We start from the raw sequence: 16,566 nt of genomic DNA on the forward strand, positions 1-16,566 counted from the left end.
ACATTCCTTACGTTATCAGACCACTTTATTTTCGATATTCTTCTGCATACCACACCTCAACTGCATCGATTCTCTTCAGTTCCGGTTTTTCTACTATCCATGTGTCACTACCATACAATAATTTGCTCCAAATGTACATTCTCAGAAATTTTTTCCTCAAATGAAAGCCTATGTTTGATGCTAGTAGATTTCTCTTGGCCAGCGATGCCCTTTTTGCTAGTGTTAGCCTGCTTTTGATGTCCCCCTTGGTTATTTTGCTGCCTACGTTGTAGAATTCCTTAGCTTCATCTGCTTCGTGATCATCAATTCCGACCTCATTTCTGCTACTTCTCATTACTTTCGTCTTTCTTCGATTTAATTTCAGACCATATCCTGTACTCATTAGACTGTTCATTCCATTCAGTAAATCACGTAATTCTTGTTCACTTTCACTCAGGAAAGCAATGTCATCAGCGAATCGTATCATTGGTATCGTTTCACTTTGAATTTTAATTCTACTCCTGAATCTTTTATTTCCATCACTCCTTCTTCGATGTACAGATTCAACAATAGGGCGAAAGACTACATCCCTGCACTTAGTTCTCGGTCTTCCATTCTTATTATTCGCCCTTGGTTCTTGTACAAATTTTATATTACATTTCTTTCCCTACAGCTTACCCCACCTTTTCTCAGAATTTTTAACACCTTGCACCACTCTACATTGTCCAACACTTTCTCCATCGTGTCTCGATTTCTCTTCAGTCTAGCTTCTATTATCAACTGCAACATTAGAACTGCGTCTCTAGTGCCTTTACCTTTCCTAAGCCCACACTGATCGTAATCTAACACATCCTCAATTTTCTCTTCCACTCTTCTGTATATTATTGTTGGCAGGAACTTGGATGCATGAACTGTGAAGCTGACTGTACGATGATTCTTGCACTTGTCGGCCTTTGCTGCCTTCGGAATTGTGTGCATGCGGTTTTTCCGAAAGAGAGTCATACAAACTACACACCGTTGTGAACAGTCTTTTTTCTGCCACTTACCCCAATTGTTTAAGGGGGGCTAGGACGTGTAATGGGCCGACTTGGAGCAGGAGAGGCACCACAAGACATTTTAATTTACACTTTCTATATTTTTACAAATAAATTCATAAAACTTTGTTAGCATGACCAGGAAGAATTCAGGATTCACACTCATAGCAGAGGAAGTTCGAAAACATAACAAAGCAATTTTTTTTTTACATGTGAAATTTCATCATTTTTTCACTTGGTATTAGCTGCATTTGTTTGCTGTATGTACATTTTTCTTCATAAGTAAGAGAGATTCTTCGATGAATCTTGCACAGCATACAAACCATACTTACAGGTGTACGAAACTCTAGAATTTCCCAGATCTGTTAAAAACTGTGGTAAAAATTGAGATAATTAACTATGAAATTCGAGTTTTCTCTAAACACGAAGTTTAAAACGTAACAGCCCATTCATTTTTCCGTAGATAAATAATTTCTAGAGTTTCATACACCTGTAAATATGGTTTGTAAGCTGTGCAAAATTCATCGAAAAATTTCTCTTACTTATGAAGAAAAGTGTACCTATAGCAACAAATGCAGCCAACAGTAAGTGAAAAAAATCATGAAATTTCACATTTAAAAAATATTATTTTTTCGTGTTTTTGAACTTCCGCTGCTATGAGTGTGAATCCTGAATCGTTCCTGGTCATGCTGACAAAGTTTTATGAATTTATTTGTAAGAGTATAGACAGTGCAAATTAAAATGTCCTGTGGTGTCCCTTCTCAAAGTCGGCCTGTTTGACGTCCTACCCCCCTTAAGGGGCTCCGGAACGCCCTATACTTGCAATGTTAAAATAACGCTTGTACATTACATCTTTCCTCACAAAGTATTTGAGGTAGGAAGTTGAACTATTTACAGATTATTTATTGGAATATGGGCTACAACTTAACACAGGGATTTTACAAAATTTTAGTTCAGTTATTAAAGATGATTTTTTTTTCAATTGTAATGAAAATTCACAACATTTTTTTGCAATTTATTATTTATATATTCAAAAATATACAGTTTTTTTGGAAAAAGGCTGTGTTAAATTATGCGGAAGGTACTGTGTAACATTTACTGAAAGTTTGAAACAAATATGTTTGGAAGATCCTTAGAAAACATGTAATTAGTATGAGAAAATAAAAGTTTTGGGAATCGAGCGACAAAGATTGGATCAACTTTTTAGTGCATTCCAGGTCCATAGGATGCATTATCTTCATCCTCTGCAAACTCCTCCTCCAGCTTCCTCTTGTTCCTCCTCCTGTTTACTCTTGCTTGTATTTCTAGACTCTTTACAGCCCTGTCTGCAGCCTGAAGGCGTTCCTTGTCTAAAGCAAGCATTGCTCGTACCATGTTAGAACCTATCTTCATTCCCATATTTCTAAATACCTTGCACCTTACAATGTTGCCATCATTGAAAGTCGCAACAGCATCATACACACCAAAGTGAAGTGTTTCTATTCCAACAAATACAGTCTTGGGGATTCTCGACCATATAACACTATTTACACTTTCATTGGGGTTTTGAGTTTTTCCGTGAATACACTTTTTCAACAGTTCAGGTGCTGCTAAGTCTCTGAAAATAGGTTTAGCCACAACACATACTTTATCTCAGATCACTAAAATGTACCTGATGAACACGGACGTTAATAATAACACCATTTGACAGCAGTTTAACAGCGCCACAGTGGGTCACGCCCATGTAGAACACATTTCAAAAAAAATTTAAAAATAGTTGTAGTCTTCGGAATTGAATAAATTACATATCTACGAGGGCCGTTCAGAAAGTAACCTCCGGTTGATTTAAAAAAATACACCAAGTTAAATAAAAATATTTTAATATATACATCTTACAGCTACATCTTTGCACTATTTTTCTACATAGTCTCCATAGCGATTGAGGCACTTATCGTATCTCTTCACAAGCTTTGAAATTCCTTCTGGATAAAAATCACCCGCTTGTGCCTGGAGCCAGCCTGTGACCGCATCTTTCAGCTCTTCGTCGTCATCAAACCGCTGTGACCCGAGCCATTTCTTCAAATGCATGAAGAGGTGATAATCACTTGGCGCCAGGTCTGGGCTGTAAGGTGGATGGTTGATAACGTCCCACTTGAAGGACTCGAGAAGGGCCGTTGTTCTGCGAGCAGAGTGAGGACGGGCGTTATCGTGCAAAAAAAACGATACCGGAAGTCAGCATACCACGGCGTTTGTTCTGTATAGCCCGTCGTAACTTTTTTATTGTTTCACAGTACACGTCTCGATTAATGGTCGTACCACGTTCCATGAATTCAACCAACAACACCCCTTTGGCATCCCAAAACACCGTTGCCATCAGTTTTCTGGCAGAAAAATCTTGCGAGGCTTTTCTTGGTTTGGTAGGCGAATTTGAATGTGCCCACATCTTTGATTGTTCTTTTGTCTCAGGGTTCACGTACTTAATCCAGGTTTCGTCACCGGTCGCGATTCTGTTTAACAATGGTTCTCCTTCGTCCTCATAACGTGACAGAAAGTCTAATGCAGAGGCCATTCTTTGAGTTTTGTGGTGGTGGGTAAGAATTTTGGGCACCCATCGTGCACAGAACTTACGGTAACCCAATCTTGCTGTCACTATCTCGTACAAGAGAGTCTTAGAAATCTGTGGAAAACCAGTAGACAACTCCGACATTGAGAAACGTCGATTTTCACGAACTTTTGCATCAACTGTCTGAACGAGCTCGTCAGTCACCAATGATGGTCTACCACTCCTCTCTTCATCATGAACGTTTTCTCGTCCACTTTTAAATAAACGTACCCATTCACGGACAACTCCTTCACTCATAACTCTCGGTCCGTACACGGCACAAAGCTCACGATGAATAGCTGCTGCAGAATATCCTTTGGCTGTAAAAAACCTTATGACAGCACGCACTTCACATTTGGCGGGGTTTTCTATTGCAGCACACATTTCAAACTGCCACAAAAACTAAACTAGCGCAGGTACGACGTTCACTCGACCACGGCTTGATGCCGACTGACCTGTTGAGTGCGTGAACGCACAGATGGCGTCGCTACTCCCCCCACAACCCGCACTGTGACCGATCGGAGGTTACTTTCTGAACCGCCCTCGTATTAAAAGGTAATAGTCTGCAGATTCAGAAAATGCAAAAAAGTAAAAATTGAACTTTTCATGATTTTGAGCCTTTCCGGAGCCCCTTAAGAAATTCCGATGGAATGTTGAAAGGTCTCTGTTGGATTCCTTTCATGTTTAAATTCTTAAATCTGTTGCCATTTATGGAATAAATTCCTCTTCTAAATGTACTGTGGCGTTTCTGACTATCTGGGAGGAGACTGAGCAGTGGAACGTGTTACTTTTACACATAAACAAGAACGATCTGTCACACTACTACACTTTAAAGCACAGTTTATATGTAATTCTTATATGTAATTCATGTCACACAGTCTCATACGGAACCTACATCCGCTTTCTTTTATATACTGTATATGATAAGATACTGTCATCCCCCTTCCCTTTTGTGTGAGAGGATGAATGAGCATATGTATTTCTAGTTGCATGCTTGAGGGTAGCAGACAAGGCTGTCTGCTAGAGAACAGTAGGACCAACTTCGGAACAGGTAGCTACGCTTCCTAAAAGCAAAGAGGTTTCTATCCTTAGTATGGTCCTGTCCGTCCGTTGTCATGTTGGTATAGGAAGCTGCCCCTCTGGCCACTTCCGTTGGTCTTTGTGAACCTCCCTCAGGAAGCACGCTGGGCAGTAGGCAGTTGCAGTGTGGCCGTGGCGAGCGTCTGGAGTGGTAAGATCTCCGGCTAAGCGCGTGTCTGTTAAGTCCGTAGGACAATGGATTTCTTAAGTTCAGCGTAACTGAAAATTTAATCACCTTGATTTCAGGTTTAGCTCTAAAATATCTAATGCTATCTTAAAGTGCAGCGGAGTGTAATTCTCGTGTTAAATTCAGATTATTTTGCGGTAGTTGCTTTGTTACTACTTTGTGAGTAAAGTGGAACCACGTGTTGATCAGTAACTCTAACTAAGTTCATCAATCTTAAATGCGAATGCTTGTGTGATTATAACGTCTCGTCTTGACTATATTTTCAATATAGCAACTTTTCTTTATGTTCAGCCCACGTGGGGTGTACTTTGCGAGACCACTACCACGTGCTTATATAACTGTTTGACCCATCAGGTTAATAGTAAGACGTTAGTAAGCAGTTCAAGGTTTTTCTTTGGTCAATTACTTTTCGATCTAATGTATTTTAATTATCAAAATTATTGTGGAGTTGTACGCTTTGTGTAAACCAAGTTGACCACGTGAAGCATGTGGTGTAATCATCAAAGTAGCCCTCAGCTATTCTTTTTGCGAAGACTTCACAAAGAGTTAATATGAATTTAGTATACCAGTGTGTGGTAATTACATGACGGACAGGATTGTGATATGAACGTAATTTCTTTGGGTAAAAACTGAATCTGTTGGTTGTGGTTAATTTCTTCTTGCTTATGTTTCAATGTTCTTCGTGTGTGATTTTATGAATGCAGTGTTGTATACAGTCTCCCAATCTTGGCTCCATATTTTATGTGTTCCGTAAAATTACAATCTCACATTTTTTTTTAATCGTAAATAAGGCACCAGCTCAGTTATAACTCACGTATAATACGCTGAAATTTCAATGAACAATCTTAAAATAAATTTCCAAATATAAACTGATTTCTTTCTTTTTATTTAAATTATCCTTTATATATATATATATATATATATATATATATATATATATATTACCGGTTTTGTATGACTATTAAAAGATTATCATTAATGTTAGTCTGGTTGGTAAACCAAGACTAAATATCTGATGAAACAGTTGCCCAGTAATCCACGGTTAACGTCCCCAGATAGATCACGGCTTTTAACCCAGCTTTTATTGTCTATTAGCACCAATTTCAGCATACAAAATTAAAGTTACAACGTTACAATGTTATCTATCCCTTCTCCTTATTCTGAGCCAATGTCGTCCTGACGTATTTTAAATTCTTATTCTAATACGGGATCCGCTATCTCTTCTCTGTCAACTCATTGTTTCTTCTTCTATCGCATCATCAGACAAATCTTGTTACTGTGTCAGCGGCCGGTAAGGCGAGCCGCCTGGTTTTGTGCTGCAGACGCCCGGCGTCTGACATTATGCGGCGAGCGGCGACGGCGGCTGTTCTGGTGTCCGCGGTGGCGCTGATGACGCGGCCGTGGACGGCGCGCGCCTTCCCGGACGGCGCCCCCGTGGACGCGTGCGTCAAGCCACGCCCCAACCAGCCGTACCACGGGCAGGCGCGGCCTGGCAACCCGCGGGACAACCCCTTCTCCATCGTCGCCTCGGACGATCGCTACGGCCCTGGATCCAAGATAACCGGTGAGTGGCGGCACGCGCTCGTGTAGAACGCTAACGTCTGTCGTGTAGACTTGGCCACTGTTTCTATGTTTCGATACAGAGTATCGATACGTGGCAACTGTTTCAGTGTTTCGGAACGGCTGTGGTTCACTGTTTCGAAACGGTGGTGTTTCATTCCGCCCCTGTCTCGGATAACCGGACCAGATTCGATCTAGAGCCAGACACAGAAACTGTATCGTTGTTTCAAAATAAGGCTGTTTCAGTCCACCTGTGCTTGGAACGGACTAATTGCATCGAAACAGTGATGTTTCATTCCGCTCTGTGTCGGGCGAGATTCGGGCTCGGCACAGGTACTGAAACACAACATACCACTTCGTGCAACACTTTCAAGAGTGTCGAAATCTTTTTGACAAGCAATAGCATGAAACTTAAGATATCCGAAAATAAAGCTTCGTTTCTAGCTGACTGTCCTATTCCGAAATGGCGTAACATCTGCTTTATAAACACTAACCAAACAACAAAACAACGCATACTATTCACATTCAAAATAATAAATACACTCCTGGAAATGGAAAAAAGGAACACACTGACACCGGTGTGTCAGACCCACCATACTTGCTCCGGACACTGCGAAAGGGCTGTACAAGCAATGATCACACGCACGGCACAGCGGACACACCAGGAACCGCGGTGTTGGCCGTCGAATGGCGTTAGCTGCGCAGAATTTGTGCACCTCCGCCGTCAGTGTCAGCCAGTTTGCCGTGGCATACGGAGCTCCATCGCAGTCTTTAACACTGGTAGCATGCCGCGACAGCGTGGACGTGAACCGTATGTGCAGTTGACGGACTTTGAGCGATGGCGTATAGTGGGCATGCGGGAGGCCGGGTGGACGTACCGCCGAATTGCTCAACACGTGGGGCGTGAGGTCTCCACAGTACATCGATGTTGTCGCCAGTGGTCGGCGGAAGGTGCACGTGCCCGTCGACCTGGGACCGGACCGCAGCGACGCACGGATGCACGCCAAGACCGTAGGATCCTACGCAGTGCCGTAGGGGACCGCACCGCCACTTCCCAGCAAATTAGGGACACTGTTGCTCCTGGGGTATCGGCGAGGACCATTCGCAACCGTCTCCATGAAGCTGGGCTACGGTCCCGCACACCGTTAGGCCGCCTTCCGCTCACGCCCCAACATCGTGCAGCCCGCCTCCAGTGGTGTCGCGACAGGCGTGAATGGAGGGACGAATGGAGACGTGTCGTCTTCAGCGATGAGAGTCGCTTCTGCCTCGGTGCCAATGATGGTCGTATGCGTGTTTGGTGCCGTGCAGGTGAGCGCCACAATCAGGACTGCATACGACCGAGGCACGCAGGGCCAACACCCGGCATCATGGTGTGGGGAGCGATCTCCTACACTGGCCGTACACCACTGGTGATCGTCGAGGGGACACTGAATAGTATACGGTACATCCAAACCGTCATCGAACCCATCGTTCTACCATTCCTAGACCGGCAAGGGAACTTGCTGTTCCAACAGGACAATGCACGTCCGCATGTATCCCGTGCCACCCAACGTGCTCTAGAAGGTGTAAGTCAACTACCCTGGCCAGCAAGATCTCCGGATCTGTCCCCCATTGAGCATGTTTGGGACTGGATGAAGCGTCGTCTCACGCGGTCTGCACGTCCAGCACGAACGCTGGTCCAACTGAGGCGCCAGGTGGAAATGGCATGGCAAGCCGTTCCACAGGACTACATCCAGCATCTCTACGATCGTCTCCATGGGAGAATAGCAGCCTGCATTGCTGCGAAAGGTGGATATACACTGTACTAGTGCCGACATTGTGCATGCTCTGTTGCCTGTGTCTATGTGCCTGTGGTTCTGTTAGTGTGATCATGTGATGTATCTGACCCCAGGAATGTGTCAATAAAGTTTCCCCTTCCTGGGACAATGAATTCACGATGTTATTATTTCAATTTCCAGGAGTGTATTCGAGCCGTGGCGCTCGTTACTGGGGCGCCAGTCTCATGGAGGTCCTTTATCGATCCTTCGACGTTCCTTATCTTTGCTTGCTTTGTTGTTTTCCACATTCGCGGGGCGAGAGGCAGTTGACGTTTGCTCGGGCTACCTGCTGAGACGCCGCGAGTTACGAGGTGGGAAGCAACCACGTATATGTGGAGTTGGTTGTACGCGGTCTGCCGTTTCAGGATGGAGGATATGTGTTGGCTGCCTGCCTGTCTGCTCTCCCGATTTTGCCCGCCGTGCCTTGCGACCGCCTAGCTTAGGTTGCTGCCTGGTGTATCCTACACGAGCCATACCGGACGTCCAGCAGAAGTTAAGCAGCCTTGTGTTTCTTTTAAAGAAAAGGAGCAAATGAATAAGACTTTTTGTAACCAATTTTGGTGGCCTGTTAAGTGTGGCCTTAGCGTTTACACTGCCTTTGGGGAGAGCTAATTCTTTTAAATTTAAATAGTTGGGGTTTCCTGTCCTTTATATTCTTTTGGGGGTTTTATTTGAATTTTCTGTTTGGGGTTCCTTCCTCGTGCTTGGTTAAATGTTTACTTGTATAGCGGGAAGTGACTCCTGGTTAAAGCTCGGAGATTGTGTTTGATGTTACTGCCGCCTCCGGCATTCGTCTTTTCAATTAAGTGTTGCCATCCGTTCGAGCGACCTGGTGTCACTCCTCGTTAATTAATGCTGGTTTATGCGTACTTAATTTTGAATTGGCCATTTGAATTAATATTTTGGGGCGCAGTATAGCACTAAGGCAACCTCATTGTACACCACCTTGTGTCCCGGTCTAGTACCTTAATTTTCAGTGGCACGAGTTAGCTCCACTACCGGTTTTACTGATGTGCTCCCTTCAAAATCTTGTCTTGTATAAGTTTGCCCCATGTGTGTCTGGGAACACAGAGATGAGCTTTAGTGTGACTTCAGTGCTAGTCAGTTAATGGAATCTTCAATTTGGCTTGGCTTCCACTGAAGAGTTTGAGTGGAGCGTAGTGTGTTTGATTTGTTATTCATTTAATTGCTGTAAGTTTGTTTATTTAATGGGGAGCAAGACATTTAAAGACTGTTGGTATTAACTCCCATAGTTGCTGGGTGTTGCTAACTCGTTCCAAATGGCCTGCTACTTATTCAATGGCAAGGCGGTTGATTAGTTGGTTACTGTGAGTACAAATTCACGCTATTTATTTGTTGCCGAAATTGTTAAAGTGTCTGTGTCTGTTTAGCTACGTGTTTGAGCTAAATTGATACAAACCTTACATTGCGTCCTTAAAATTTGTTGCCAGGAGAAACCCTTAAGAGAACTAAATTTTGTCACTGCTTAACCTTTACTGGGAGCAGTATTTCATGTAGTTAAATTTTGTCTTAAAATGTGTGTTTCTCTGATGTAATAAACGAGTGATAAAAGAAAAAAAGTAAAGGGGCCTGGTCCTTCCTATTGTGTCCGCTTTGTAACACGTTTCAATATTTATCGTTAAGAGTCCGCCTCCGTAGCGTAACGGGAGCATTACCGCCTACCACGCACGGTGCCCGGGTTCGATTCCCTGAAGGGGACTGGGTGTTGTGTGTCCTTCATCATCATTTTCATCTTCATTGACTTGCACGTCGCCGAAGTGGTGTCAGCTAAAAAGGACTTGCAAAGAGGCGGCCGAACTGCCCCGAATGGGGCCTCCCGGCCAACAATGTCATACGATCATTTCCATTTTTTTTATCGTTAAGACTCAGAATTTGGTGACTATACACATCAACATGTCTTGTCCGTGTCTTATTTTTCTACGTAGTCTCCATCACGTTCTAAGGCCGTATGCCAACTTTGTGGAATAGCATGTATCCCGCGATGGTAAAAGCTCTTGCTCTCTAGGAGTAGCCATGTTTTCACTGCATGACTGACACTCTCGTCATCTTCAAAGTGTGATCCCCGTAGAGAACCTTTAAGCAGCGGTCAGTGCGAGTCAAAGACCTTGTAAAAAAATAACTAGACTCACAGATGGCTCTGCAGTCGCGGGATAATTTGAACCTTCGGCTGGACGCCATTATAGTGGTTGTAGTCTGATATGTTGTCTAGTATTGTTGTTTATGAAGACCCTGATTCAACGTTGTATATTTGTTGGGACGTACATACAGTATTTGTTACTCGTAAATCTACTGTCTGTACGTTCCAATCAAAAGAAGTACAATGTGAACAGTCGTGCAGCGATTAATTGTACAAATAAATTCGAGAAAGGAACGAATATTACATTTCACTGATATGTGAATATTTTAAGTTGTTTTGTATGTCAGTGCACTTGCTTAATAAATGTTTTTGTAACACGGTATTAGCATAATGTCTGTGCATCTATTTGCAGGTATCCTTTCTCAAAACCACAGCTGTTACAAAAATGGTTACACGCTGTCAGTAGGCAACATTTCCGACCGACAGAAAACCATTTTATATGTTCTGATCATTTTGAAGAAAGTTGGCTGATCGGTAGTGTTTTCATGGTCTAGGTTAGGTTGAAACTTGATAATTTGGTTTTGAGTTGCCAAAGCACTATGCCATATATAACGCACTTCTCCTCATAAAATCTAAAGCAAGGTAGAGTCAGAAAATATGTATTAATATAGTGGGCAAATCTTCGAGTATTTTGATGCATTTTGTGTACATCTATCGTAAATGAACTACGAAAAATGCTAGGGGTCCAGTACATAACTTTTAGCTACGGCAGATTCCATGTAGTACGTAAGATAAATTCATAAACAGTGACTATTTGCTGTTTGTTCATAAATTAAAAAGTATATTGTAGTAACGTATTTAAATGAGACATTATGTTTGTGACCTAAGTCAAGGGAAGGCATTTTATAACCAAAAGCGATGTATAAACATTCGAACTCCGCGCGTCAGTTTACCACTCTAATGGCCGCCGCCCAGCTATTCAATTTGTCCGCTCTTCACAGTCGACCACTCGTGCTGTTGTGGGGGCTGGTGCGAGTAATGGCATCCGCACGATGAAGCACGACTGGAGCAGCGGCTGTGACAGGACGTCCCGAGCGTGGCTGATCATCGAGCTCTGGTTCTGCATTTCCTGAGGCTGCAACTTTCGTTACCCAGCGCCCAACTCTACTCCTATCAACAGTAGCATCGTCATACACTGCACACAAATGTTTACGGATGTTCATAAAGTTTCTTTTTCTGCACACAAGAATTCAATAACAGACCGCTGCTTGTAGCGTGAGCCGTATGTAGACGCCATTTTGACGCTGTGCTACGGCTCTGCCATCTGCCAGAACTGTTCGAAACTTCACCGGCGCACAGAACAAATGTGAAACACCAACAAGGACGTTTGTCTACGTATATGAACAGCTTTTTAAAAAGAAATGTGGGGCATTATTTATTGAACGAAGTCTGAAGAAAAATTCAATACATTATCTTCATCTACATGGATACTCTGCAAATCGCATTGAAGTGCCTGGCAGAGGGTTCATCGAACCACCTTCACAATTCTCCATTATTCCAATCTCGTATAGCGCGCGGAAAGAATGAACACCTGTATTTTTCCGTACGAGCCCTGATTTTCCTTATTTTATCTTGGTGATCGTTCCTCCCTAAGTATGTCGGTGTCAACAATTTTCGCATTCGGAGGAGAAAGTAGGTGATTGGAATTTCGTGAGAAGATTCCGTCGCAACGAAAAACGCCTTTCTTTTAATGATGTCCAGTCCAAATCCTGCATCATTTCTGACACTCTCTCCCATATTTCGCGATAATACAAAACTTGCTGCCTTCCTTTGAACTTTATCGATGTACTCCGCCAGTCCCACACCTCTAAAAGAGGAGAGGACAGATAAGCGTAGTGTAGGCAGTCTCCTCAGTAGGTCTGTTACATTTTCTAAGTGTCCTGCGAATAAAACGCAGTCTTTGGTTAGCCTTCCCCACAACATTTTCTATGTCTTCCTTCCAATCTAAGTTGTTCGTAATTGTAATATCTAGGTATTTAGTTGAATTTACGGCTTTCAGATTAGACTGATTTATCGTGTAACCGAAGTTTAACGAGTTCTTTTTAGCACTCATGTGGATGACCTCACCCTTTTCGTTATTTAGGGTCAAATGCCACATTTCGCATCATTCAGATATCTTTTCTAAATCTTTTTGCAGTTTCTTTTGATCTTCTGATGACTTTATTAGAAACGACAGCGTCATCTGCAAATAAAATTTCATATGCAGCACCATATTATGTAATATGCACCAAACGCAAAATCACAGCGACCCATATTTTTCATTGCAAACTTTTTCGAATTTGGCGCAGAGTCTTACTTCGTTGTAAATATCACAATAAGTATGACCATTGACGAAATGACGGTTACACCATCCTGAAGATCAAATATAAAGCTATAAGTAACGCAAAAATGAAATTTTTTACCGAATAGTTTCCGTAAAATCGATTGAGGAAGACTGCAGGGCCTGCTCCTCGATTCTGTAATCGCCGACCGGCCGAATGTGGCAAACAATGTCGGCTTCCCCTTCCACACAAACGAATGAACGTGCCCAGCGATTTGGACGAAAATTGGCAACTGAGCTCCGACCACCTTACGCTGTGGAGACTATACAGCTGAGGAATGAATAAAAGATGAGTATCAACAAAAGTAAAAAAAGTGACGGAATACAGTCGCATTAAATTAGATGGAGCTAGGAAATTAGATTAGGAAATGAAACACGAAAAACAGTAAATGAGTTCTGATATTTGTGCGGCAAAATAGTTCTTGTTGGCGCAAGCAGAGAGGACATAAAATGCACACTGGGTATTGCTGGAAACAGCACTGGGTATTGCTGGAAACAGCGTTTCTGAATGAGAAATTTCTTGACATCGAATATTAATATAAGTGACGGTGTATGTGTGGAGTGTAGCCTTGTGATGAAAAACATGGATGGTAAATAGTTTGGAAACTTTTGACATGTGGTGGCAAAGGTCCTGAGTTCGAGTCTCCGTCTGGCACACTGTTTTAATCTGCCAGGAAGTTTCATATCAGCGCACACTCGGCTGCAGAGTGAAGATCTCATTATGGAAACGTCTCCCAGGCTGTGGCTAAGCCATGTCTCATTAATATCCTTTCTTTTAGGAGTGCTGGTTCTGCAAGGTTCGCAGGAGAGCTTCTGTAAAGTTAGGAAGGTAGGAGACGATGTACTGGCAGAAGTAAAGCTGTGAGGAGGGGGATGTGAGTCGTTCTTGGGTAGCTCAGTTGGATAGCCGGCACGGTAGCTCGCGTGTTAGGTCAGAGGGTTAGCTGCCCTCTGTAATAAAAAAACTGAGTTAATCGATCAACAACGAACTTAAACGGATGTCTTACGAAGTCCGCCCAGAGCAGATGAAAAAAAACGAACAAAATGAGATTTAAAAAAATGTTGGTAGAGCACTTGCCCGCAAGGCAAAGGTCCGGAGTTCGAGTGTCGGTCCGGCACACAGTTTTAATCTGCTAGGAAGTTGTAAGTAGGCTGTTTATGTTTTCTTATTGGCAACGTTACGTAGCGCTCTATATGAAAATCACTGGCTGTGCTGTGTGCAGTCTGTGGCTAGTTTGCATTGTTGTCTGCCATTGTAGTGTTGGGCAGCGGCAGCTGGATGTGAACAGCGCGTAGCGTTGCGCAGTTGGATGTGAGCCGCCAGCAGTGGTGGATGTGGGGAGAGAGATGGCGGAGTTTTGAAATTTGTCATGAACTGCTATATATATTATGACTATTAAGGTAAATACATTGTTTGTTCTCTATTAAAATCTTTCATTTGCTAACTATGCCTATCAGTAGTTAGTGCCTTCCGTAGTTTGAATCTTTTATTTAGCTGGCAGTAGTGGCGCTCGCTGTATTGCAGTAGTTCGAGTAACGGAGATTTTTGGTGAGGTAAGTGATTTGTGAAAGGTATAGATTAATGTTAGTCAGGGCCATTCTTTTGCAGGGATTTTCGAAAGTCAGATTGCGTTGCGCTAAAAATATTGTGTCAGTTTAAGCAGAGTCGTATAAATTGTTCAAAGGGGACGTTTCAAAGTTTCATTTTTGTCTTGTTTTGATGCATACAAGCATCATCTGAAATACTGAATAGTTTCTTCTTCAACAGCCTGCATAGTTGGCTGGTAGGCAGAGTCGGCTTCAGGCAGAGTAACAGACGATTTGAGAATGAGGTTCGCTTTTTGCTGGGAGTAACCTCTGAGGGCTCAGTTGTGTAGGCAATGGGTGTGACTCCAGACGTTTGTCTAGATGTACTGAAGAGCCACTGTTTATTTGGAAGTGTGGTACAGTCGACTTACCGGGCGAGGGGGCACTGTGATTAGGACGCTCGCCTCGCATTCGAGAGGACGACTGTTCGAACCCGCGTCCGGCCACCCTGATTCAGGTTTTCCACGTTTTCGCTAAGTCGCTTCAGGCAAATATCAAAATTGTTCCTTCGAAAGGGCACGGCCGACTTCCTTCCCCACCCTTCCCTAAGGCCGGTATTACACTATCAGATTTCTTTGTCAAAGATTTGATCAAAGATGTGATCAAATATTCAGTCAAATATATTTGACAAAGATCTTTGACGTAGCGCTAGAGGGGGTATTACACTGTCATCAAATTTTTCGTCAAAGTTCAAGATGGCTGACAACAACTTGTTACTAACCGCAGCAGTTCTACGTACTCCAATTCCATTGTGTGCACATGCGGAAAAGAAGTGGGGGAAAAAATGGAACCATACATACGAGGTTGACAGTCTTAAAAGTCCTGGGATTACAACTTGATAATAAATTCAGTTGGGAGGAGCACACCATAGAACTGCAGAAAGGCCTTAACAAATCTGTATTTGCAATTCGAGTGTTAGCAGACATAGGAAACATAAAAATGAAAAAGTTTGCATACTTTCATTCCATAATGTCATATGGGATAATATTTTGGGGTAAATCTTGAAGTCAAACAAGTTTTCAAGGTCCAAAAGCGTGTAATACGTATTATTTGTGGAGTAAATTCACGGACCTCCTGCAGAAACCTCTTCAAAGAACTGGGTATACTAACTACTGCCTCTCAGTATATTTACTTCTTAATGAAATTTGTCGTAAATAATACATCTCTTTTTCCAAGAAACAACTCAGTTCATACATACAATACCAGGAACAAAAATGATCTGCATAAGGACTTAAAAGCGTCTGTGATCTATTCTGTTACTCGTTTTTATTCTCTGTGGGTGTTTTTAGTATTTTAGTATATTGGTCCCTTTAATCCCACAAACCAACCAACTTACTTTAGTTCAAAAAGGGGTCCACTACTCAGGAACACTCATCTTCAATAATTTGCCAGGAAACATAAAAAATTTAGTTGGAAATAAAGATCAGTTTAAAAGGAGCCTGAAAGACTTACTACTGGCCAACTCCTTCTACTCCATTGGCGAAATTTTTAATAGAAACAAATGATGTATTTATTCATACTATTAGTATTGTTATTTCAGCTTAAAAAAAATCGACATGATCCACATCCACGAGGCTCTCCTCAGCACGGATCTATGGAACGAAAAACTAATCTAATCTGGGTGAAGCCGTGGGTTTTACGACGACACGATAAAAGCATTCAACAAAACTTGTTACGTGAGCTTACAGTAGAAGACGACAAGTCGTACATCAATTACTTAAGAATGGATGAGCATACATTTCTGTATGTGCTCAATGACGTGTATCCTCATATCACAAAGCACAATATTCACTTAAGAACTGCTACATCTTCAGAAGACAGGCTCACTATAACACTCTCATTCCTTGCTACAGGAGAGGGTTATGTTAGGTTAGGTTACATCAGGTTAGGTCTCCAATCTTCTTAATCCATTTTTGTATTCAGGGTGCCTCACGTTGTAAAGCGCCTCATCAGCTTCAGACATCTCTATTAATTTTGTAGTTGTCGGCACACACCAATTGTATTTACCGGCAATGGTTATAAAAACACTACAGACGACAGTACGCTGCAGCGATGCTAGCGCTCCATGTGGTAACATGTCACATTGCAGTGAACAGAAGACAAGCGGTTTCTTTGATCAAATATACAGCGAGGCCCTAGATTTGATCAAATATTGGACGACATTTCACAAAGTCCCTATTACACTATCAAATGTCTTTGACAAAGATATTGGACAAAGATATTGGACAAAGATATTGGACAAAGATATTGGACAAAGATATTG

General features: G+C 42.4%; 1 protein-coding gene across 1 annotated transcript in view; it reads left to right on the forward strand.

The window, feature by feature from the left end:
- The window catches only part of LOC126109740 (putative defense protein 3), a 127,497-nt gene that overhangs the window by 34,830 nt on the left and 76,101 nt on the right, over positions 1–16,566 (forward strand). The window contains exon 2 of the mRNA XM_049914795.1: positions 6,184–6,425. Within this exon, the coding sequence (XP_049770752.1) occupies positions 6,203–6,425 (223 nt within the window). The 5' untranslated portion in view covers positions 6,184–6,202. The remainder of the gene's footprint in view (positions 1–6,183; positions 6,426–16,566) is intronic.

The sequence above is a fragment of the Schistocerca cancellata genome, chromosome 12 (assembly GCF_023864275.1).
Source record: "Schistocerca cancellata isolate TAMUIC-IGC-003103 chromosome 12, iqSchCanc2.1, whole genome shotgun sequence".
In the NCBI taxonomy this organism is placed as follows: Eukaryota; Metazoa; Arthropoda; class Insecta; order Orthoptera; family Acrididae; genus Schistocerca; species Schistocerca cancellata.